Raw genomic sequence first — 26,978 nt, forward strand, 5'->3', positions numbered from 1 at the left:
TTTCCCATTCTGATAAAGCTGGACTGACACATTCTGATTTTTGTCCTGTACTGTGTCCTCAAGTCCCTAGGGTTCAATTAGGAAGGCAAATAAAAAACAACCCATTATTTCAAATTATAAAAATGTATTTCTCTGAGGAGCAAAGAGAATACTACTCATTTCTTCTACTCCAAGAGGCCCTGTCCTTCCTATTTCAGGTTTCCTAAGGTTCCATCCAATGCCTGGACATTTCCAGCAAAAGAAACAAAACAAAAAGAAAAAAAATATGTGGAATGGACAAAAATACATACAAACCATATACTTCTAAGTGATAGTGATAAGATTAACTATCCCAACTAGAAGAGATATGCAAATAATAGCAAGAAAACAAATAAGTCAAAGTATTGACAAAATACTTAAGTAGACATTTCCCTCCAAAATGATATGAAGTGTAAAGGGGATTTAGTCTATACTAGAAAATGACTAGAATTCATTCTAATCAAAAAAAAAAAGCATTGTAAGGAACCCAGGAAAAAGATGTTATATTATACATTTATTTATGGATAGCACAGTGATAGGGCGTTTGCCTTGAGTGCAGCCGGTCCCACAGAGCCGGGTTCAATTACTCCACCCCTCTCGGAGACCCCAGCAAGCTACCAAGAATATCTCACCCGCTAGGCAAAGCCTAGCAAGCTACCCCTATGTATTTAATATTCCAAACACAGTAACAACAAGTCTCACAATGGAGATGTTACTGGGCCTGCTCAAACAAATTGATCAACAATGGGAGGACAGTGTCACAGTGCTTATAAGTGTATTATTCTATTCTTACACCTAAATTGGAATGGTGAAGCTAACATTCAAGAGGTTGGTTACTTTAGAAATAGACTAAGACACAATTTTTATTTATTTAAAATTTTTTTTTCTGTAAGTTAAACATTAATTTATTTTGTCCATTGGGTTGGATATTTGTCCCCTAAAAAGAGTGTTAGTTTAGCAACCAGGTCCTCTGTTCTATGTCTGTTTCTTATTGCATAGTATTTACCAGGATGTCCTTACTTCTCCCTGAAGGACTGTTATCTCCGTTATGGAGGGTGATGTTCTCACCTGAAACAAGGATGGTCATGCTTCCTGAGGGCATTTTCCTCAGAGGACCACCCACCAGGTAGCCAGGGGATTTTCACATGGGAAGATCAACCAGCATTTCTGCACTTCCTCCAAGTTTACTAGCAAGCCAGTCATCTGTACTTTGAATGCTATCATATTATGATATAGCATAATCAATGGCAACTAGTTTAGCAAATTTTTTGTTTTGCTTTTGGGTCACACCCAGTAGTGCTCAGGGCTTACTCTAGGCCCTGCACTTAGGGATCTCTCCTGGTAGTGCTTGAGGGATCATATAAGGTGCTGGAGATTGTGCCCAAGTCAGCTGTGTGCCAAGGCAAGTGCCTTAATTGCTGTACTATTGCCCTTTTAATGAACGTTTTTTTGAGAGAATGTAACAAAACTAGATTATGAAACTACTATGACTATGCTATTTTATTTTTCTTTGGCCTAATTAAAAATTTTCCTATTGAAGTATGGGTCATTTTCATTAAAAAGAACTATTTTATTTTTATTATCAAGAAAGCAATAGACATTGGCAAGAACCTGGTAACTGAAATTTTATTCCCAAATTAAGACAAGTATTAATCCATTTGAATTGGAATATTATCAGTTTACATAAAACTTACTGGGAAATCCGGTCTGTCCTTCATGCCCTACCGAGGTCACCAGTTGCCCCCCGCGAGAGGCTCTCCAGCACAGCCACGGCCCCAGAAGCACAAGGACTTAAAGCAGAACCCGGCAGCTTGGAGCAGAAAAGTGAACGGACTATGCGTTAATCCAGGCCATCATGTCTGTCCGGAGGGGAAAGGGTGTTGCCCCATTCGCCCTCTCCTCTCTGGAAAGAAAGATGGCGGCCGCATGGGAGCCTTTGTGGACAGCAGGTATGAGCCGGGGGTGTGGGGGCGACTAAAACCTCATGGGAAGGGGGGCGTTTCGGTCCGCCCTTCACACCCTACCGAGGCCACCAGTTGCCCCCCACTAGAGGCTCTCCAGCACGGCCACGACTCCAGAGCACAGAAACCAATTTCTTAACTATCCGACTTTCAGTAGAAATACTTCCAGGGTCAATAAGTAAAATAGCAGAAATCCAAAACCAACATTTAATTCTTGAACCCAGCTGTAGAAAGCAAATCACTTCACAATGCTTTTTCAGCATGTCTGATTTGGGTGGGGGTAAACTCTAAATAATAGTGGTGAATCTTTTATTGAAACAATGAATCTAATCAAAGCAGATAGAGTGTTAACTAGAATTCATCTGCCTCACAGGGACTGGGGGGGTGGGGGTGGGGTTTTATTGGGGTTCTTCATTGTAAAAAATAAGTATTGGTAAAGGGAAATGTGTTTGATATTTGCATGACTGAGACCTAAACCTGAAAGCTTTGTAACCTTTCCCACAGTGATTCAATAAATAAATAAATAAATAAAGGTAAAGGTAAAGGTAAAGGCCCTCCCGTTGATCGTCGATTTGCTCGAGCGGGCCCAGTAACGTCTCCATTGGAGACTTTGTTGTTACTGTGTCTGGCATATCGAATACTCTCGGTAGCTTACCGGGCTCTCCGAGAGGGGCGGAGGAATCGAACTCGGGTCGTTGGCTGCTTGTAAGGCGAACGCCCTACCGCTGTGCTAATAAATAAATAAATAAATACACTTACTGGGAAAGAGAAAGCATTTAAAATTACCTGTCCTGAGTAAGACACAATTTTAAAAAATTGCTTTTATCACTTATTCCAATGGTGCCCTGTTTTTCAAATCATCAAATGCATATTTTGTCTTAGTAACTCTGATAGAAATCTAGCAAGATATTTTTCAAAATTAAAGAAACAATTCATTAAAACTTATGTTTCAGTTGCATATCAGAGAAATAACATGTGCTTTCTTAGAGCTACATAGTGTATAGATACCACTGTGTATATGTATCACAGCTTCTCAATCCATTCATTTATTTGTATTTGGGTGTTTGGATTGTTTCCATATAGTAACTATTGCACTAACTGTGTTAATGAACATTGGGATATCATGCTGAGTAAAATCAGTTATAAGGAAATGGATAGATGCAGAATGATCTCTTATATGTGGGACTTCATGATACACAGCAAGGTAGCAACAGAAGCCCAAAGGCAACAAAATGGAAGAATTGGTCCACAAATGAGTTGAGGTGGGGGCGACTTGGGAGGGAAGAGTCTTATGTTTATTGTGATGGGTGTGGTTTTGAAATTACATGTATGAGAAACCATTTTTAGTATCACTGCAAGCCACAGAATCTCAATAAAAATAAATAAAATGTGTATGGAAAGAAGAATAAATAATTTGGAAAAGAAAAATAAAAAACTCAACATGTGTTCCTACTGAAAGTCCAAATTATCCTTCGCTTACATTGATCCCCTTTGTCTCCATTATCTACTCTCTTTCACTTTCTTCTCTCGTAACTACAATTGATCTTAAATCTGAAAATTTATTTTTTACTTTTTCCACTGGGAGAAGCCCAGGTTCTCTCTTAAACATATATCTCTTTCTCTGCTTGAGCTTTTTCTGCTCTGGAATTTTCTATTGAATATATATTCCTTTTCTTTCTCTCTCCTCTGTTTTTGTAGTGTGAGTTTGGTTTGATTAAGTTCATTGCCCATTTTCAGTATTTTAAACTTCTAACTCAAATTTGAGGTGGGAGAACATTTGACAATAATCTTCTGCCTTCTTTGGGAGAAGTTTCTAAAAAGTAAATAAAGTTGTTACACAAGCAAATATTTGCTTTACATACAAAATAAATGTACTTCACTCTAAATGATTGCATTTTGATGGGATAAAATTCTTTCTCTTCGCACTGAATTTTGGTCATTCTTAACTACTAGTTTGATTTTCTAAGCAGTAACAGTTTCTTTGTGTAGATCACTAATTTGTGATTTTCACAATGCTTAATCTATATCAATAGTGCACATTAGCATTCTGTTTTAAAGTAAGATTAGGTTCTCATTAAAAATGAGAGAATCTTTAGTTTTCATATAATCATATTTTTCAACATATGTTTCACTCCTTTGTGAAATTTATTTAAATAAAAATTTTCAAGGATAATCTTTCTAAAGTAGACAATCAAAATGGCTAGCTAAAATCTAGTATAAGAATGCAGTTGAGTAGAGGCAGAAAATGAGGAAGACATTATTATAAAGAAAGATAACCATTGAGTTATCCAGGCCTGGAGATATATACAGCGGGTTGAGAGCTTGCCTTACATGAAGCTGACCCAGATTGTTTCCCCACTTGCCATGTGGTCCCCTGAACCTGCCAGGAGTTATTTCTGAGTGCAGAGCCAGGATTAACCAAGGGAAACAGACCAAAACAACCCAATAAAGCTGTCCTCTGCTCTTATAAAACCTCATGCTTTGCAGCTATATTGTTTCAGTTGAGATCTTTGTGCTAAGATATGGACTAGGTGTCCAACGACAGATGAATAGATCATGAAAATGTGGTATATATACACAGTGGAATACTATGCAGCTGCAAGGAATGATGAAATCATGTAATTTGCTGCCAAGTGCTTGCAACTGGAAGATATTATGTTGAACGAAGTTAGTCAGAAGAAGAAAGAAAACACAGGATGATTTCACTTATCTTTGGAATATAGAGTAGTGGATGGGAAAAGTATTATAGTAAAAGGGGCAGGCTAGATTACCTTTGACTCCAGTGTGTAGAGAGAGGGACAGAGAAGGAAAGAAATTGAGGGGGAGGGCCAATGGAGAAGAGAAGTTTTGTGTGAACAGGCATCAGGGCTTCAGTTATACCTGTGATATGAGTGAATGTTACAGCTATATACACAAAACACAAACTTAACAACACTGAAAATCGATCTAAGTTACAACCACTGAAACATAATGTACCTGTCAAACTGACACACAGGGTTGGGTTGGGAGTTGGGGTGGTGAGGGAATAAGGGAACGTTGGTGGAGGGAAGTTGACACTGGTGGTGGAATTGGTATTGAAATATTTATGCTTAAAATTCAACTCTCACTTTGCAAATCACAGTTTTTTTTAAAATAATAAAAATCTTTGTCACTGTCACTGTCCTCCCATTGTTCATCAATTTGCTCGAGTGGGCCCAGTAACATCTCCATTGTGAGACTTGTTGTTGCTGTTTTTGGCATATCGAATATGTCACGGGTAGCTTGCCAGGCTTTTCCATGAGGCCGGGATACTCTCAGTAGCTTGCCGGGCTCTCCGAGAAGGGTGGAGGAATCAAAACTGGGTCCTCCGTGTGCAAGGTAAACACCCTACCTGCTGTGTTACCTCTCCAGCCTGTATAATTCCTAGAGAAGAGAATTGTTTAACTTTAATTCTGATGTATGTAGAGAACAAAATATTTCTTTGTTTTGGGGTCACGGCCAGTGGGTGCTCTGCGCCCAGGGGATCACCAGGGTATTGTATGGGATGCTGGGGATTAAACTAGGGTCCCCACTTGAAGCTTCCCTTCCTGCGGTGCTAAGACTTGAATCCCTTGATGTGTTTTTTTTTTTTAATTTTTTAATTTTTTGCTTTTTGGGTCACACCCGGTGATGCACAGTGGTTACTCCTGGCTCTGCACTCAGGAATTGTTCAGGAGACCATATGGGATGCCGGAAATTGGTATTGTTCAGGAGACCATATGGTATTGTTCAGGTATTGTTCAGGAGACCATATGGGATGCCGGAAATTGAACCTACAGCAAACGCCCGACCTGCTGTGCTATCACTCCAGCCCCTCCACGTGTTTTTAAATACAGGAAGGATTACCCTCCATATGGCAGGAGAACTCGTGCAGAGAAAACTAAGCTGATAAGGGGATAGAAACATCTCCATGAAAGGGTCTGCTAGAACTCAACGCTCTGTGTTGTTCATATAAACCGAGTCGACCCATATAGGCCAGACCACAAACAAAATGCCAAACCAAGTGAATTTGAACTTCAGAAGATCAAGTGGTTACAAACATTACAAACGACTGTTGTCTCATTTCAAGTAATCTGAACAGTGTAACGCTGGCTGAAGAGCAGGCACCATCTCTCACCCATTATAAACACTTTAAGTGGCGCCCCATCCAAGGCACCCACCCATGTGGGGGTGCTGTAAATGTACACATATTTTGGGGCAGTCCTTTAAAAGTGAGAAGTTGAGAGGCCAGAGGAGAGGGCAGCAGGGAAGGTGTTCGCCTTATGTGCGGCCGACCGGATTCAATCCCCGGTACATCAGACGATCCTCCAAGTCCCTCCAGGAGCGATCGCTGAAGCATAGAGCCAGGAGTAAGCCCTGACCACTGCAGTGTTCTGCCAAATAAAAACCCCCAAATCTCCACCACTCCAGTCCCCCCAAAAAAGTTGAGCCTTGAATCAACTCTCCTTCATCAGCTTCTAACAGGTGCTTGGAAAACATTTTGCTAGGCGACTTTTCATATATTTGCAAGCAAGAAAGTAGCCTTTATACAAGTCTATCTTTATTTGTAAAAAAATAATACACAGCTAATGCTAATTTGATTTAAAAAAATCAAAGTTTATTTTGTGAGAATGTACATTTTATAATAAAATTGTATTATAATACTGACATGTGATAGTTTAAACAAAGTTTCATTCATGTAAAAATCATATTGTTGCATGTAAAATTTAATTAGAAAGTTCATAGTTCACAAAAGTACGTGTTTTGTTGATAGCTCATGAGAACATTATCATAAATTTACTTAAAATACAAAACAAAATTTACAGTTGGCTTGACGTTTAGTACTGTAAAATTTTAGGCTGAATCCACTGTTATTTTTGCTAAAAGATTCACTGGATCTTTGTACTAATAGAAAATATAAATTACAGAAAAAACACAATGGAAATATGACTTCTTAAGATGATGAAATGGGAATCAAATTTCTCTTGAGGTTTCTCCTTGCCCAATTATTTATGTTATATAAGAATAAGGTGTCCCATGAAGAGTAGACCTTTCTTACAAACACAATGGTTTTGCATAAACTTTATGTAATTTGCCTCAATGAAATCTAAGTGTAAGGAAGAATAGGCAGATTCCGGAGTTACAGACCCAATTGTTAAAGCAAAGTAGAAGGGCTCAGCCCATTCTAATGAGTTTTTCTTCTGAACACAATGGAATCTCATGGGGTAAGTAGAATCCCAGAGTGAGCTTATGTAAGTGAGGCTGCTTTATTGGGATGAGATTCCCTGTAGAAAGACTTTTAAGGAAAATGACTAATAGAGTGACTTTAATTTTATGAGAAAGCTGTGAAAAGGCAGCACAGAGCTATACAGACTTTCTAACCATGGTGTTTGATATTAGATACGGAGTAAAGGTGAGAATGAAGTTACATTCTTCACTAATAATAAACATAAAGGGAATAAGTAATAAATTATAACAGTATAGAAAAATCGTGACATTGATGCCAAGAAGATAGAGGAATAGAATAAGGTACAAATGCTATAGTAGAAGTAAGCAATGTAATAGATGAAATTTTAATTGTAACATGGAGGATAACTTTTTAAGTAACAATATGAAGGCTCAGATAAAGAATATTATCACATAATAAGGAAGAGTGTGGAAGACATTTCAGATTACAACTACAAGAGGTATATACATGAAAAGAATATTTTCATGAGAGTTTGGGAGATCTAGTCTTTTTTTTTTCTTTTTGCTTTTTGGGTCACACCCGGTGATGCACAGGAGTTACTCCTGGTTCATGCACTCAGGAATTACTCCTGGCGGAGCTCGGGGGACCATATGGGATGCTGGGACTCAAACCTAGATCAGCTGTGTGCAAGGCAAACACCTTACCCGCTGTGCTATTTCTCCAGCCCCCAGGGGATCTATTCTTGAGACAAAAAGAGTTAATAATTTATACGTATCATATTGTTTTTGTGATTCCTGGATACAGATAAGATACTAGGACTATAACTTAGACACAGCAGGCAATAGATACAGTTCTTAGCAATTACTTTAAAAAATGAGGGTGAGTCATACATCATTGGCGTTTTCATCAAAGAACAGTGACAGGAATAAGCAGGATGAGGGCTTTATGTTCAGCTTGTTCCCTTCTCTACAACTCCAGAAGTCCTTGAAGCAATAAGTGTGAGCCAGGAATCAGAAATTTTAAAATCTCTTTCCATTAAGGATTCTTTTGAATTTTGGTCTTCAGATTTCTGTTCAGTTTACCAACTGCAATTGTTGAGCACTGTATTTGTATAATTCATATTTATCCTAAATGACTATTCCTCTTTTTGTCTTCCTCTAGTTTCAGCATCCTTGATAAGTCAAACATGTCTCAACAGAACCAACAGAACTCAGGCACTCTCAGGACCGATATTGGAAAATAGGAAAGAGAAATGAACTTTGAAGTCTGTTGAGGAGACCACTACCATTGCTTTTTAAATTTTGATTGCATATAATTTATTTAAAATGCAATTTGTTATGCTTGGAAGAAATGAGACTCATTACATTCTTATCCTCAGAATTCTCAAATCTATACTCTGCCAGTCTTTCCTTTTTAGAAAATATTTTCTCTCATTTTTTCATTATGAAGGAATTTGTTCCATTTCTACTTTTCCAACTCTTATCCTTTCTTATCTTCATCTATACCTCTGTGTAGATGCTTTTATATGGTCATTGTCTTGACTGAGTAATAGCATTGCAACAGTTTATAGTTTGAGCAATAACCATGGACACCAAGAAGTATACAAGAAGAAATAAAAAACAAAATCACAGACTCTGGAAAATGTAAGTTTTATCTATTTTTTTAAGTTCCTACTTAATCATAATTAGGGTAAATAATACATCTTGATAGGTGTTCTTAAAATAATTCTTACCCTTTATTGGTGATAGTGGGTGTGCTAGTGATAATTATGGTGAATTTACTATTCTAGTATGTCATGTTAGTGAATTTGTCAGGAATTAGCATTTTTTTTGGACTGTGGTTAAATTTGTGTTGAGGGAGGTTAGAATGAATCTAACCTTTACTCTTGTGTTGAGCAAAGGTGAGAAATATTCCACATTCATATTTTCCTGCTTATTTATCATATTAAAATTTTATAATTGTAAAATATATTTATTTTAGAAAATATAAATTGTGAAAAGAGCAATAGATTAAAAAATCCTTCTATAAATCTACTAGAAGGAAATCACCGACAGTTTTGGAGCATATTTTCTCATGGTTGTTTTATTACATGTCTGTGAATCATAATGACACTATCTGTACATATCCAAATTCAATAATGAAAAAGGAAGTAGCTGATTTTTAGTGTTCCCCAAGTATGCTGAAGAAGGATAGGGGATTTCAGGGGAAGAGAATGCCCATTTTGATGGTGGGGACCTGCGATCTAAAGGGAGTCAAGTCCCAAGAGGATGGAGGAGAAAAGCGGGGAGGGAATTAATCAAAATGAAAGTCTGTGTACACTACAAAGAAACTAGCCTCACCTACCCTCATCTCAGGATTCAGGTAATAAAACACTGAAAAGCTTTTCCCCCATTAAAAACTATATGGTTCTTCTCTTAAAGAGAAGGAATTCAGGCTACTAAAATGACTACTAGTTTTCAGAGCAAAACTCCCCCTTTTGTTTGTGACAAATACAGGAAGGGCCAATTTGCCAACCAATCATGATTATATGTATGGATGTGTTAAGTACATTATGGAATAATTCTACAAAACATGCAGATATGGAGTCATTATACTATAAATGTAATGATTTTACACATTAATGTTTTGTCAATGATACCTTAAAGCTAAAAGAAGAGAAAAAAGGTTTTTTATCAAAATAAGGCTAGTATACTATGGCAAAGGAACAAAATAAAAAGTAAAGAATACACATAAAATACATGATTGCAAGAATTTTGTCCAGATATGTTTTTATTACACAATGAATTCCATAAAATAAAGGTAAGGTAAGGTAAAGGCCCTCCCGTTGATCATCGATTTGCTCGAGCGGGCCCAGTAACGTCTCCATTGGAGACTTTGTTGTTACTGTGTCTGGCATATCGAATACTCTCGGTAGCTTGCCGGGCTCTCCGAGAGGGGCGGAGGAATCGAACTCGGGTCAGTCATGTTGGCCGCTTGTAAGGCAAACGCCCTAACCGCTGTGCTATCGCTCCAGCCCAAAGAACCATATAAAAAAAGTTTTGTACTTCTGATATGCCAATTGAGAGATTGTAAGCCATCAGTAGAGAAGTTGGAATACAGTAACGAGTGAGAGATGAGTGAATGCAGAGAAAGTTCATAGCAAAAGAAAGAAAATAATCTAAAAAAAAAACCCTCTTTCAAAAACTAGGCAGATTTATGCAAAAGAAAATGTGTCTCCTATGAGCTCTTCCAGATTATACTTAGCATTATTTAATCCTAATAGTCTCTTTTTACAGGTGACGTGGGACATAGCTTATGGCCACTAGAAACAGAACTGAAGTGACTGAATTTGTCCTATTGGGCCTTTCCAGCAGACAAGAAATGCAGCCAGTTGTTTTTGGGATTGTCCTTCTCATGTACTTGGTAGCAGTTATGGGGAATTTTCTATTAGTTAGTGTTGCTCTCTCGGACCCCAAGCTTCAGACCCCCATGTACTTCTTGCTCAGCCAGCTTTCCTTCATTGACATCTTTCTGACGACTATCACCATTCCCCAGATGCTGGTGCATACATTGTCTGCCAACAGAACTATTTCCTTTAACTGCTGCATGATCCAGCTGTTCTTCTTTATGGCTGTGGGAAGTATGGAGGGTCACCTGTTGGCTGCCATGGCCTACGACCGCTATATTGCCATCTGCGATCCTTTAAGATATTCTGCCATTGTCAGCCGCCACCTCTGTCTTCGCATAACCTTGACCTCCTGGGTGGTTGTCAGTCTCAACAGCCTGCTCTACTGTGTGCTGGTCACCCGCTTAACCTTCTGTGGCAACCAAATCGCTCACTTCTTCTGTGACATTACGCCTTTGCTGAAGCTTTCCTGCACTCGGCCAGTGGTCAATGAGATGCTAATATTCACTGAGGGTGTGGCGGTGGTGATCAGTCCCTTCTTCTTCATTTTGGGCTCCTATGCCCGCATCGGTGCTGCCATAGCCCGCATGCGCTCAGCTGCTGCCCTGCGCAAGGCCCTGTCTACTTGTAGTTCTCACATCATGGTGGTGGTGCTTCTGTACGGCACGGTGATGCGCATGTATCTCAAGCCATCTTCCAGCTATGACTTGAATCAGGACCGCCAGGTTGCCATCTTTTATACAGTAGTTATTCCTATGCTAAACCCACTGATCTACAGCCTAAGGAACCAGGAGGTTAAGAGAGCACTGAGAAGGCTTTTCAGGAAACTGCCTTTCAGGAAACTTCCAACCTAGTTCTCAAACAAATAGAGAATGGCAACACATCCCCTGAATTCAAGGATTTCAGGGAAGTCTTAAAAATGCCCCAAACATATGGGTTGCACTCCAATAGCTGGTATGGACCATGTTCCTATGGAATAACCCTCCCAGTTGGCTCCCTTTTATTTGAGTTTGAGAAGATGGAAGTTTGTGAATAAATAATTCAAGTCATCATTCCAGTCCTCCAGACCTAGAATCTCATCATACTGGAGCCAAAGATGTTTAGGATCACCAAATCCAAGCCTCTCATCTTTCAGAATTAACACAAGGCACAGGACATACCAGTTGTAAATAAGTATGGCCTGAAGAGCATGATCATTTTAGTGCTGGTGTGGCAAGACTGTTTTACAGAGAGAAAGCAACATAATGCCATTGGACATAAAAGTGAGTTTTAAATAAACAACAGAATTAAAATTAAAATTTTAAGACTTTTATGATTTTTCCCATAATTTAAAAACCTTTCAACTCAGTTATAATAAATGATAAATACTTATATAGTCACTAAATTATTCCATTTTTAAACATTTCTATTGTTCCATAAAGGAGAGTGTATACCATGGGTAATGAAAACTAGAGCAGAGAGTCTATGCACTGGATCTAACATCAGAAATATCTGGTCATATATGAGACAAATGGGAAAGAGACATATTGTTGAACTTGATGTAATTTGTAATGTAGAAAGAAGAATCAATGAAGGGCCATGAAAATGTGTTGAATTGTTATGCCATTTATAAATAATGGAAAAAGAATGCTGTGTTGCGAAAATGGATAGAATTGTTATGCCATTTATAAATAATGGAAAAGGAATGCTGTGTTGCGAAAATGGATAGAATTGTTATGCCATTTATAAATAATGGAAAAAATAATGCTGTGCTGTGAAAATGGATAGAATTATGCCATTTATATGCGGAAGGCTCTGTGGAAGTGGATTTTGGTGTATTTAATTTAGTACCAGGCTAGAGTGATAGCACAGCGGGTAGGGAATTCACCTTGCATGCAGCCAACATGGCCGACCCGAGTTCAAGTCCTCTGCCCCTCTTGGAAAGCCCGGCAAGCTACCGAGAGTATCTTGCTGGCACGGCAAAGCCTGGCAAGCTACTTGTGATGTATTCAATATGCCAAACACAGTAACAAGCCCCACAAATGTTACTGGGCCTGCTTAAGCAAACTGACGAACAACGGGAGAACAGTGACAGTGACAATTTAGTACCAAATCAATAGCTGTCCTAGTCATGCTAATTTTATGATATTTTATTTTAGGTAGCTGTTCCCATAATTCTTTAGGTGTGTGGAGATGTCTTGACTTTAGATAGAAATGTCACAAAAATATGTATGTTTTCAGAAGGAATCATAATGGATAAAGGCAGCCAGTAAGAATATTGAAAGATTAGCCATGAAACAGATGCATTAGGTAGCTTTATAATTCAGTTTTGAAAGCTTTTAAAGAGTAGATGAACATTGTTGTGTATGTTAGGGACTTAACAGTCAGAGAGCATCAGAATTATCTTGTCACATAGATGGTTCCTGGCCTTCATACCTGGAGATTCTCATTCAGCCGGGATTGTGGTACGGAACCTAAATTTCTAAAAAGCATGCAGGCAATGATGATGTCACTTGTCAAGGGAATGAGTAGAAGAGACTTAAACCAGAGGTGGGAAAATCTGGACTGATGCCTATTTTTGTAAATAACAGTTCTGGAGTACTGGTGGGAGTTAAAGAGAATGTGGATAGAGCACTGTGAAGGGTTTGTACTTCAATGTGTAGATTTGGAAAGGCAGTAGGAAAAGAAACAGACCTTGGAATTAATAAAAATAAAAGTAATAATTTTGGTATTTCAGAATCCTAAATAAAAGTATTTTTCTTTTTTTTGTTTGGGGGTAATATTTGACAGTATTATGGGCTGTTCCTGACTTATTGTCTGAAGTTACTCATAATGGTGTTTGAAGAGATTGAATAGACTTCACCTGTGAAGTATGTAAATTTGTATGTTAATATTCTTTCCCAAATTCATCACTTTGAGTTATCTCTCTGGTTCCACAATTATGTAATTTAGTATTTTTATGTAGCTTAAAGGTAATTAATGAGAACAAATAGTTGATTCTTAGATTTGGGAACAGATAGATTATTGGAAACATTTATATAAAATATAATGAGAAAATCCCAATCATTTTTATTATACAATTCTCAGAAGTGATGGCTATGATCACAGATACTTCATGTATTTTCATGAGGACAAATTATTTTTATTGCTTTCTGAAAATACTTTAATATTCAATAATGAGTTGGCTTATGACAAGTAGAACTTATGTGTAACCTGGAATAAACTTGGATCAACTGCATGCAAGTCAAGCGCTTTATCCACTGAACTGTCTCTCTAGCTCTAGAAATGCTTAATTTTTTTCATTACTTTTTTTTAAAAATTTTTCATTAGTGAAACACCATGAGGTACAGTTGTAGACTTAAACATTTTTGTGCTTGGGTTTCAATTATACAATGATCAAATATGCATCCCTCCACCAGTGCCCATTTCCCACGACCACGGGTCCCAGTATCCCTCCCACCCCCCATCTACCCCGTCCCACCCTGCCTCTGTGGCAGGGCATTCCCTTTTGTTCTCTCTCTCCTTTTGGGTGCTGTGGTTTGCAAAAGAGGTGTTGAGTGGCAATCATGTTCAGTCTATAGTTTACTTTCAGCATGCATCTCCCATCCTGGGAGGATCCTCCAAACACCCTTTATTTGGTGCTCCTTTCTCTATCTGAGCTCCCTTTTCCCCTAGCATGTGTGGCTGGCCTCCAAGCCATGGAGCAAAACTCCTGGTACTAATCTCGGCCACTCGGGTGTTAGTCTCCTATTTTGTTACTTTATGTTCCCCAGATGAATGCAATCTTTCTATGTCTATGCCTCTCTTTCTGACTCATTTTGCTTAACATGATACTTTCCATGTAGTATCACTTGTATGTAAATTTCATGACTTCATCTTTTCTAACAGCTACATAGTACTCCATTGTGTAGATGTACCAAAGCTTCTTTAACCAGCCCTCTGTTCTTGGGCACTCAGGTTTTTTCCAGATTCTAGCTATTGTAAAGAGTGCTGCAATGAACAAACAAGTGCAGATGTCACTTCGACTATACTTTTTTGCCTCTCTCAGATATATTCTCAGGAGTGGTATTGCTGGGTCAAATGGGAGCTCATGGAAATGCTTAATTATTGAGATATTACTGACTTATTACATAAGTTTTTATGTTATTATATACAATGTACCACAATATCAATCTATATGAAAAGTGTTTATCATAAAAAGTTTAGTTAACAGCCATCAACACATTTTTCCTGTAAGGAAACATTTTAAGATTTACTGTCTTAATGATTTTCATGCATATATTACAGTATTATTAACTATAGTCACAAATCTTATATGCAATATCTTCATAACTTTTAAGTTATGTAATTTGAAGTTGGAAACTTTCAATTTCCCTTCACCTATATCACTCTTGGCCTTCCACTAGAAGTCACCAAGGAAAATTTCTGCTGAGAAATCCGTTAGGAGGTTCCCTTGTCAGTAATATATTTTTTATTATTGCCTAAAAAATGATCTCATTGCCTTCTCGTAATTGGGATAATGTGTCTTGTGTTATAAACTTTTGGTTGGGAAGGTGACCTTTTAGGTTGCTGGTTCAGTTTCATGAATATATATGTTAATATTCTTTTCTAAATTTGGGATTTTGTGTCATCCATGTTTTTTTTAAATAAATTCTTCATCCCTTTCCATTTATATTCTCCATTTGGGACTTTCATAATGCATATATTGTTTTTTTTATGGTAACCTCTAAGTGATTTACAAAGTTGTTCATAATAGAGTTGTTTCAGGATTCCAATGTTCCAAAACAACCCCACCAGGTATTTATTATACCTGATCATTGATAGTTAAAGCAAGTCCAAAATCAATGGGTTTGAGACCTGCCCTTGGTGAAGATAGGATAATGATGGTAATGAAAGAAAGAACTGTAAATAAATATGACAAACATAATTAACTTAATCAACTAAAAGTCTATGGGTTTTCCTGTAAATATCTCTAAATTTTTATCATCATAAATAGTAGCATATTAAACATAAAATATATAATTATCTGTATACACATATTCATTAATTTTATATACTTTATATGTTAAAATATATATTTTATATGTATCCTGCAGATAAATATGTATCCTGCAGAGAACAAAGGCATCATCTAAAATCAAAATAGTTGGATGAAATAGTCCAATTACTCTTCAAACATGTCAAATTCATTGGTGGAACTGGGGAGTCCAATGTTAAGTGAAAGACAAATACTCAATACTGTTCTATGGTTCTATGGTCTGAAGACTAGCAAGACTAGGGGATGGAAGGTATCACTCTGACCAAATAATTGACTCTTGATTCCAGAAATGAGAGTTCCAAGAAAATTTAGGAATGGGTGGTGGGATGTGGGGAGAGGAGGAGGCAAAGTGTTGGTAACTAGGGGCATTGATCAGGACACTTTGGTGGGATAGAGGTGAGATAACTGTATACATTAGAACCTTAAAATCCAACACGACTTCATCTTTTCTAACAGCTGCATAGTATTCCATTATGTAGATGTACCAAAGTTTCTTTAACCAGTCATCTGTTCTTGGGCACTCTACACAATGGAATACTGTGCAGCTGTTAGAAAAGATGAAGTCATGAAATTTGCATATACATGGATCAACATGAAAAGTATCATGTTAAGTAAAATGAGTCAGAAAGAGACGGACAGGCATAGAAAGATTGTACTCATCTGTGGAAAATAAAATAACAGAATGGGAGAATAACTCCCAGGAGTAGTAGAGATAAGGACCAGGAGGTCTACTTCACGGCTTGGAAACTGGCCTCACATGCTGGGGAAAAGGCAACTCAGATAGAGAAGGGAACACTAAATAAAGGATGTTGGGAGGATTCATTCTGGTTGAAAGATGCATGCCGAAAGTAGACTATAGACCAAATACGATGGCCACTCAATACCTCTATTGCAAACTACAACACCCAAAAGGAGAGAGGAAAAAAAGGGAATGCCCTGCCACAGAGGCAGGGTGAGGTGGGGGGATGAAGTGGGGGTGGTGGGGAGGATATTGGGAACATAAGTGGAGGAGAATGGGCACTGGTGGAGGGATGGGTAAACGATTATTGCTTGACAGAAATATGAAAGTTTATAAGTTTGTAACTGTACCTAGTGGTGATTTACTAATAAAAAATTTTAAAAAATGTAAAAAAGGAAAGAAACAATTCAACCTATTTTAAAACAATCCAACACAATAGTAAACACTGTAGTTCCAAACTAAAAGAACTAAATTTTAAAGATGAGTTTGCTAGAGGAGGTGGGGTGGAGGTTAAAAGAAACCTTGGGAAATTGGTGGAGTGGTGATGAAATAGTGTGGGTTTGGAATAGAAATTTTGTATGCTTGATACTCCACTATTTTGCTTTTGGGCCACACATGACAGTGGTCAAGGCTTATTACTGACTCTGAATTCAGGGATCACTCCTAGCATGGCTTGAGAACCATATGAGATGCTAGGGATCAAACCCAGGTTGGGCATGTGCAAGGCAAACTCCCTGACCACTATAATATTACTCCAGCCCTCAAATTCCACTATTAAGAACATTGTAAACCATAGTGCCTAAATTAAAATAATTTAATGTTAAATTAATTTACTTTTGTATTTTTTATCCTAAGAATATTCTTTCAATGGGACAGAGGGATTCTTAGAAGAATTGAATTAATACTTAATATGTTCATATCATTAAGTGGTAAAGCTAATAAGATGCTGAATAATAAAGAGGATCAGTACTGGAACTGCCACGTAAAGATGAAGAAAAAAGAAAGTTGGGTCAATGAGGCAAGAAAGATAAAGCAGAAACAGAAAGAAAATATTGTATATGTAATATACTTTCTAGAAAATATAAAGAACTATAGTTAAGTAATAAAAATTGGTTTTATTGTCTTTTATATAAGTGCCAGGGACATGTTTCCCTTGGAAGAATTTATTATTTGGGTGCAGCCAAAAGGGGTGTAGTTTTTCAAACTGATGTCAATGGTGTAAAATTTGAGCAATATTTATATAAAGGTTATCAGAATATCTTCTTCCGTCACATTGTAGAAAATTATCACAACTTTGTCCTTCTGAGCCCAGTACCATAATATCTCAGTATATAGAAAAAATTTTCCAGAGATTTGGATTAAATCAGGCTGGACTAGCAATAGCTTTCCTGACATTTTCCTTTTAGTGTCAGAAATGTCCCTCTATAATGATGACATGGGCGATTTAAGGTTTTATTAGGCTCTTAGAAGTACTCTCCATGTTCAGCATAGATTGTTAATCTGAATAGATTAACCCCACATATCAACTATATCAATACAGCAGCATGCTGAGAAGGGGTTATCCCTGAACACCGTAGCTTTAAAAAATGGTTAAGAAAATGACAGTTGGAAAACTGACTGTGCTTAATTATGAAACATCTCTTAACTACTGACTATATAATAGATATTTGTCATTATGTCCCATTTCTCCAATTGGAATAGTTCCATTTTATATTTTATTTTGGTTAAATAAATAAATCAACTTACAGAAAACTGCCTTCCTAGTTGAAAACTAGAGCCTGGAGTTTTGGCTAGTCACAGTTACATATTATTTTGAATTAAACACTATTGATGCAACGACTAAGAATTGGGCAGTTCTTTCTGAAAGTGTTCTGGTGTTTTAAATTTTAATTAACTTTCCTTTCCCTTTGTTGTTTTTTGATAATGGGCCAGGGATGTCCATACTCATTTCAATGCTTTCCAAGAGTCAAGTACTTGGTTAAGATATTCACAAACTTGGTTATGGTACTTTAAGGGATCACAAACTTAGTTGCGGTGCTTGTTGGGTGGGGAAGGGGTTGGATGATTTTACTTGTGGGACTTGCAAACAATTGATTTTCATGGGTCAGAGATTGCACAGTCACAGAGTTAGGGATCCCAATAGTCCTGCTCCTGAGATCACACTCAGCATTGTGGTGTGTTATTTCAGGGGAATATATACTTTTGAACTTAAAACTGCAAAGCCAATTCTTGGCCATCTGAGCTGTTCCTAGTCCCCTGCTCACTTCTGGTTTTGAGTGTGCCCGAGGACTATGCCCAGTTTCTGTTGCTGGTAGTGTTGGTGAGGGTTCAAGCAACAGCAGCGAGCAGAGTTTGATGACCTTATTAGACCAGCTAAGGGATATAATTTTCACTTTTATTCTGATTATGACATTTATTATTTTTGTCTATTTTTACTGAGCCTGGTTGATTAGCTTTCATGAAAATTCATGATTTCCATATATACTTTCAATAACCTTATTTCCTCCACAAATCAAGCAGAATTTGTGTCTGTAATTGTGCATCTCAGAACTCTTAAGGTTACAGCCTTGGTGTTTAATGGCATGCTCAGATAATACCCTTAGTTATAATTAAAGTCATTCTATTTTTCATATTAAGTTCACAGTACCTATCTCTTGTTTTATTAAAGGGATAATTCAGGACACCAATGAAAAAACTCCATGGAATGTACCTAATTTAGACATTTCTCGAAAGTTGTAAAAGAAGTCTGTCAGATGTTCAACTCATCAAGCCCCCAAATCACAGGTAAATTCTGAAACTGCACTTTGGGGTTTCAAGAAGTCCATATTCGGTTCACCCATTTTTTAAAGGCTCCCTTGATATCCCCGTTCCTCAGGCTGTAAATGAAGGGGTTCATCATGGGGGTCACTACAGTGTACATAACTGTGAGTATGCGACCGGTGGTCACTGAATAGCTGGAAAGGGGCCGGAAGTAGACCCATGTGAGGGTGCCATAGAATATGGCTACCACAGTGAGGTGGGAGCCACAAGTAGAAAAGGCCCGCCACTTCCCTTTGGCTGAGGGGCTCCGGAGGACCACTGAGATGATGCAAGCATAGGAAACAATGATGAAGGCCAGAGCACCATTGATGACAATAACACCTTCTGTGTGAATCATTAGGGTGTTGAGGTGCGTACTGGAGCAGGAGATCTTCATCAGAGGGTAGAGGTCACAGAAGAAGTGGGGGATCCTATTCTCTGCACAGAAGATCAACCGACCCATGAGAAGAATGTGAAGCAAGGCATGAAGATGGGAGAGAACATGGCACACAGCCACCAGCTGTGAACACAGCATTCTGGTTAGGATCATTGGATAGTGGAAAGGGTGACAGATGGCTATGTATCGGTCATAGGCCATCACAGCCAGAAGGAAGTTTTCCATGGCTGCAAAACAAATGAAGAAATAAGTCTGGGCCAGACAGCCCAGGTAGGAAATGGTCTTAGTAGGGGAGAAAATGTTCTGCAGCATCTTGGGGACTGTGGTGGAGGTGAAGCAGATGTCCACAAAGGCCAGGTTGCTGAGAAAGATGTACATTGGAGTGTGGAGGCGTGGAGTGGAGATAATCAGAGTGATGATGGCAAAGTTGCCAGAAACATTGATTGCATACATGAAGAGAAAAAGAATAAAGAGTGGGATCTGGTCTTCTGGGTGGGTGGACATGCCCATGAGCACAAAATGGGACACACTGGTCCAGTTAGTATTATCCATCTGTTGCTGAAAGAACAAAAAGCATTAATTTTATGAATATGGACCAGTCATGTTACTTGGATTTCTGTGCTCCAATGTAAACTCTATGTGGTGTTGATAACAGAATAAATACGTATAAAATAATAAGGTTTAGCTTTTTATTATCATAATAGAATCACTATCACCTTACTAATATTTATTGAGCCTTGAACTTGGGACCTTGATGCATTATCTCATTTAATTATTACAATAGCCCCATGAGACGATTGATATTATTTAAATTGTTATAATTATTCCAGTTTTACAAATTAGAAAATGAAGGTGTATAAAATTCTAGTTTATAAAGGACAAAACCTGAAATTAAGATCAGTTGATCTAGCTCTAAAGGCTATGCTAAGTGATATAACATGATTCCGAAAACTAAAACCAAGACATTTTATTCATGGTAATAAGGCCTGCTGATGTGCCAAGAGATATGCCTGATATGAGCAGTTTTGGACCTCATTTAGCTCAACAATTTCTGCTTTGGTGAATGCCTAGTACTGGCAGATCTCCACACAAATACACTGGCCTAGGAAATCAGTTTCTGGAACTTCACCTAGCATGTTATCTTCTCAAAATTCATTTATCTTCAGTACATCATTTTATGCATAAATCCTATATAGCGTGTTTAAAGAGGAATATTTTTTTATCTATCCAAAATCTTTCTACTAGACATAAAACATGGAGTAAAATGAAGGAAGAATTATAAATATTAGAAAAAATAGTTTAACGACCATATAAATTTAATTTGCAGCAGTTAAGTTTTCTGTTTCCTTGTTCTCATGCATAATCAAAGGAGACATAATTTAGTTGTATGCACTTCATTGAAACAAAAATTCTAAAAAACAAAATTCTAAAAATTAATATATAATAATTATTTCTTCATATGGTTCTGAAAATTTCTAAGATACATATTACACTATTATATGAACATTTACTTATTTATTTTAGTTACTATTTTGGGTTGGGGAATAGACCTGGTGGTGCCAAGGGCTTCCTCATGGCTCTGTACTCAGGGACCACTTCTGGCAGGCTCAGGGGACCATAATTGGTACTAGGGATCAACTCCCAGGTCAGCCATGTGAAGTGTCCAACACACTGTATGATGTCTGTGGGCCCATGGACATTAATTTAATTCTCATTTGTTCATCTAAGAGAACAGGTATATATCTATAATAATAAATAATAAAGCTGTAGAATAGATACTGAGTCTGACTCATTTGAGCCATAAACAATTCTTATGGATGCATAGCCATTTAATTTAAAAATTGAATAAAAATTGAGAAATAAATTGCAATTGAAAAGATTTATCTATCAGATGCCTTTAAATAAGACATTATTATATAGTTATTTTCAATTTTTGATTTTGGGGGGCCACATTTGACCTAAATCAGCCTTAAGTCAGGGTTTATTCCTGACTCTGTGCTCTGGTATCACTTCTGGTGGTAGTTGGGGCACATACAAGCTGCAGGGGATGAAGGGATTGACCATATGCAAGGCAAGTGCCTTACCCCCTGTACTATTTCTCAAGACCTATTATTTAGGTTCAATAATCATTTTCAAAATTTGTGATACATTGGATTGAGCCACATGAAATTATTTTATCTGTAGCTTAAAACAGGTGAACAGTTGGTTAATTCAGATGATGTAAACTAGCAATTATCTGACTTCAATCAGTCGTTTAATAATTATAATTATAATAAGAGTTTTTCATACTTAAAACTTTGTTTTTACAAGAAACTAGACATGTACTCAATTTTTGTATTCTTTGTTTCTGAGAAGCATTATAGGTGATTGTGAAAGACTTTGTAGCATAACTTCTAATATATTTGGTGGTGGGTATAGTGGGATAACTATACATATTTTGACTATTTGAAATTATACTCTATAGACATATGTACTCTTGTAAAATGTTAACTCAATGACATAATTAAAAAGAAAAATAAAATTATGTTGATGAACTATATAATAAGATGATATTTAAATAGGAAGAAAAGAAAGGATGTATGTATTCAGGGAGAAAAAAGGTTGATGTCAAGCTTAAAAGAAAATTTGCAGGGAGGTCATACCTGGTAATACTCGGGGGTTACTCCTGGATTTTGTGCTCATAAATTATTCCCAGAAGTGTTCATGGGACCGTATAGGATGCTAAAGATAAAATCCCAGTCCACTAAACTATTGTTGCAGCCCCAAGTTGATGCAAAAACAAAGTATTAAGAATCACCTTGTTCTTGTATTTTTTAAAATAGATATGTGACATTAGAAATGAAGGGAATGATGGTAATGCTGGTGTCACTGGTGTGCACTTGTCTCCAAATTTATTAAATTATATGTTTTAAATATGAACAATTGTTCTTCAGTAAAATGGGTTTAAAATAAAATGCTTGAATGGAACAAGTATCAAATTATTTTACTGTTTAGATTCCACTGAATGCATTTTAATAAATAATATAGCTTCCTTTTAGATCTCAGTATTTACAAAGATACTATATATCCCTACAAATCTTGAAAACTCTGATAAACAATTTTGTATGCCAGTTTTTTTAAAATATAAATAGGTTTTAACTAAAGGGTATGAGAGCAAAATAACGACTACAGATTTGACTTAATGTTTTTATTAGTGCTCAATCCCCTTTAATAAAGAAAATAAACTTTCTTACTCTTTTTGAAGTGTTTAGTGATAGAAATCTTTAGTTGCTAGATTTTTCTTTTCTATGGAAGTTAAAGTGTGATCTTCTCTCCTCTCTGGCCACTGGAAATAGTTTGGTCCTCTGGAATCTTACAGAACAAGTCTATTACTTTTCAACATGAAGCTTTTAAGAAATCTATGCACGACATAAGAGAGGAAATACTGTGCAGTGATTACAAGTCAGACACTAGAGAGGAAACCTAGGTCTTTCATTCTTTTCAGTTGCATTTAACAGTCAAAGGATTAGAGAATCATTTCCAACCACCATTGTCATAGTGGTCCTTTTCTATTCCAATTGCCTTCTCCCTGCCCCCCCCCCCGCGCTCCCCCCCCCCCCACACACACCAGTGACAAGCTTCCAACCATGGACTAGTCCTCCTGGCCCTTGTTTCTACTGTCTTTGAGTTTTAGTCTCATACTATGTTTTTTTTATATCACATAAATGAGTGTGATCTTTTATGTTTATCCCTCTCTTTCTGACTCATTTCACCCAGCACAGTATTCTCCATATCCATCACTTATAAGCAAATTTCTTGACTTCATTTTTCATAAGAGTTGGCAGTATCCTGTTCTGTAGATCCAATTTTTAAAAAAAATTGAAAAAAGAAAGTGAAAAACAAAACAAACAAAATAAATGAATAGAGAAAGTCCCTTGATCTCTAGAAGCCTAGATTTTCTGCAAAATATTTTAGGGCTGGAGTGATAGCACAGTGGGTAGGGCGTTCGCCTTACAAGCGGCCAACATGGCCGACCCGAGTTCGATTCCTCCCCCCTCTCGGAGAGCCCGGCAAGCTACCGAGAGTATTCGATATGCCAGACACAGTAACAACAAAGTCTCCAATGGAGACGTTACTGGGCCCGCTCGAGCAAATCGACGATCAACGGGAGGGCCTTTACCTTTACCTTATAGGTAATAGTACTACATTGCTTATTATAAGAAGATTTGGTGAGAGTGCCTAATCCTAGCCAAGTGTTTGGTAACGTAATTTACTATTAATGTTTTTGGTTTTGTTCTGTAGAATATACAGGGAGAGAATACTTTTTCTGTCATTTGAGTTTCTTTGCTGTGACTTTCCCCGCCCCCCACCCCCATGTCACTGTTCTTAAATGTTGTTCCCAGAACTACACAAACAAGCAAATGAAAAAAAATCTATACATCTGGCTTCCAATATAGGGTTATAAGAGTGATTTGATCCATCATAAATCATTATCTTTGAATGATGCTCAGAGTTGGTGACCTACAATTGTGTTTTTAACTTGTTTATTCCAATAATTATTGTCTGTTTGTTTGATTGTTTGGGCCACATCCAGCAGTGCTCAGGGTTTACTACTGGCTCTATGCTCAAGGATCACTGTTGACAGTGTTTAGGGGATCATATGTGGGGCTGGGGAGTGAATCCGCATTAGAGTATGCGAGGCAAGCATCTTACCTCCCATACTATCTCTGTAGAGAAATGTTCCAAGAATAGTTTAAGAATTCTTAAGCTTCACAATTAGGTTGTTGGGAGAAAACATGCAGAAATGAAAGAAAATCCATGTTGGGGGTGGGGCAAATTTGATTCCTAGCAACACATGCACCCCCAGCAATGGTGGGTGTGGTCCTAGAGGCCCCCAGCATCACAGCATAGTACCACATCATCAAGCCCTAGCATTAAACAAACAGGCAGAGACATGTCAAGTATTGTGGGAAGTGATAGGCAAGCTTTCAGCACTGCTGGACAATAAAGAGGGCCCAGGTGTGAGACATTTTCACATTATTTAAGGTAATCCTTGGAGCAATCTTTGGACACTTTAAACTTGAAGTAGTGACTTATTATCCTCGTTTCACAAAGGAGTAAAGTAAGGGTTAGCTTAGGAAGGTAGAGTAATTTCCTAAGCATAATTCTGTTTAATCATTGTCTGCCTGGATACTAAAGTCTGGAGTACACAAGTCTGTATACTAATCTGGCTACATCATATTTGTCATTCACTGACTAACTTCCTTTCCCACAGTTTCTGTATGATTTTAAATCTCAAATTCTGGAGGCTAGCCCTATAGCTCTCAAGTGAGAACATTAGGTTTTCCATTTGAAAAATTGTGGAAATTGATACTACACTGTTCTGAATTGCTATTCTGAATTGATTCCCATATAGTGTGGTAGTGAATGAGAACCAGAAGTTATAATCACATTTTATGAGCACTTATCAAAAGATGTTACAACATCTTTGTATGAATATATATGTATTTTACTTGAACATCATAGCTATCCTGTGTTAGCAGTGTTATTGCCACCATTTGATAAATAAGGAAATTGAATCCCAGAGAAGTTCTGTCATAAGCTGAACAGCTCACAATTTAAGTGTGTGAACTGACATTTTATTTGATCACCATCTTACCTCAATATTCATGTTTTAGCTATTGGGCTATACTATCTTTTACATATTCCCAAACTCTTCCAGTTCTATTTTTCCCTCTTTCCCCCTTCCTTTCCTCTATCTTATTTTCTGCATTTGGCTAGTGATAAAAATCTATTTTATATTTTCTAATTAAATCCTCATTACAGATAAAAAGATACATATTTCATTCCAATTTTCAGATCATGAAATTAAAGATCAGAGGAATGAATTAACTTCCCCAAGTTCACAGGGTATAGGGAGGATAATAGACTTGTTTATGATCTGAAGCAATCCTCTATCCCAACTTGCCCTTAAGACCGTGTTTCATTCTCTTCTGGCACTTTAGTTTTTTATTGAAACTGAACTCGTTAGTAGGGGAAGGTGGTCCTGAATTTATGATATAGAAAAAATGGGGTATGTATTTTCAGCTCTCAAATAAGCACTAAGAAGGGCCTGAATTCTACATGTGGCAGGCAAAGATTGCTACCAGGGAATGATCTATATTGTTACCATGGCAAAACTGTCCATAAATCTAAAGCAAAGCCTAGAACTGTGAATCTGGTTGTTACGTGAGCTACTGGGAAACTTGGAGCCCTCCTCAATTTTCTTGTAGCTGCTAGAGATGATTCAGTCTGAGCTCCAGTACAAAATACAAGCACATCAATTCCTTATAGCAAGCTAAAATAATGTGGTGAAGAGTAAAGGGATGCAAAGTCAAGAATGGGTAGCTATGAGAGAAGAATCTTGCTTTATAAGAGGATGTGGAAAAAGAATAGCAGTGTGTCATGAAGGAATAGGTCTTACCCAGATTTGGATTTTGCTGCCAGATTTGTGATGAAATGATTTTCTTTGAGATACCAGGAAAATCACTGCACCCTGGGGTCCCTCAATTTCTTTATGCAGGAAACTGAAGACAAATGCATACTTTTACAATAGAGACTTCGTAAAAATTAAATGATATAATGAACAATAAATTCATTTACAAAGTTCTATGAACAATGAGTTGTTTTAAATTGTTGTAGGTACTTCACTTCCTTTCCAGGTGAAGTGTCCTTAAACTTTGAATCCATCTACCTTACTGTAATAGAGGTATCTCTTATTCCAAAATGACACCTGATGCCACAAAGATAACACTAGTCTTCTTTTCTGAGACCCTATAAGCACTAATTACCTTGGTAGAAAGAAAAGTCAGAGTCCATTTTAAGACAAGACAGATAATGATGGAAAAGATAATATTGCAGCAGTTTTTTAGGCTACACTCTTAAAAATTATGGTAGTCAGAGAAAAAAAAAACCAAAATTTATACTGCTTGCTTTTGCCAAAGTCAGTACAAAGTAAATGCATAAAATAGTTTTTTATTGTGAAATTTTGGTCATCAAACTCTGTTTATCCCTAAAGTCTATCCATTAGATCGAAACTCTCCAGAATTAGATGTTTTCTCTTTGCCTTAGGAAAATTACTCTGAAAGGAATCTCTCTTTACTATGCAAACTACTCTATTAAGTGGCTAGGTTTTAATAAGGAGAGGGAGAGAGAATTCTTGAAGATTCAAAGTTATCTTGGAATGGCCTGGGGAAGAGGCACCAAGAGAGAGAGAAAAGGAAAAAGGACTAGGAATTAAGGACAAAGGTCACTATTTAAGTGACTTAGTGTGAAGCCCTGAGTGGAGATACTCACTTTGCTGCAGATGGACCTTGGCTGGACTGGAAGGATCTGGCACCTCTGCCCACCCTCAGGCAGCATGTATCATGTCTTGTTCTGATAGTAGCACAGGGCAATTGACTCAGTAGAACCTGAGGAAGTTTCCCAGTTCAGAAGAAAGAAAGGCATCAGGGAGGGG

The 26,978-nt window shown here is 37.4% G+C and overlaps 2 protein-coding genes across 2 annotated transcripts; one reads left to right on the forward strand and one right to left on the reverse strand.

The window, feature by feature from the left end:
• Positions 1-10,458: 10,458 nt before the first annotated feature.
• LOC130045845 (olfactory receptor 1361-like) lies at positions 10,459-11,403 on the forward strand. Its single transcript, XM_056138728.1, has one exon. The coding sequence runs from the start codon at positions 10,459-10,461 to the stop codon at positions 11,401-11,403; it is 945 nt and encodes a 314-aa protein (XP_055994703.1).
• A 7,714-nt stretch (positions 11,404-19,117) lies between these two features.
• On the reverse strand, positions 19,118-20,053 carry LOC130045720 (olfactory receptor 1Q1-like). The gene has a single exon (XM_056138558.1). It carries the CDS (start codon positions 20,051-20,053, stop codon positions 19,118-19,120), a length of 936 nt encoding a protein of 311 aa, XP_055994533.1.
• Between the last annotated feature and the right edge of the window lie 6,925 nt (positions 20,054-26,978).

This window comes from Sorex fumeus, unplaced genomic scaffold (assembly GCF_029834395.1).
Source record: "Sorex fumeus unplaced genomic scaffold, SorFum_2.1 ptg000129l, whole genome shotgun sequence".
Lineage (NCBI taxonomy): Eukaryota > Metazoa > Chordata > Mammalia > Eulipotyphla > Soricidae > Sorex > Sorex fumeus.

Excerpts from the sequence above, each read along its gene's own strand:
- LOC130045720 (XM_056138558.1), bottom strand. The coding sequence starts at position 20,053 with ATGGATAATACTAACTGGACCAGTGTGTCCCATTTTGTGCTCATGGGC.
- LOC130045845 (XM_056138728.1), top strand. The coding sequence starts at position 10,459 with ATGGCCACTAGAAACAGAACTGAAGTGACTGAATTTGTCCTATTGGGC.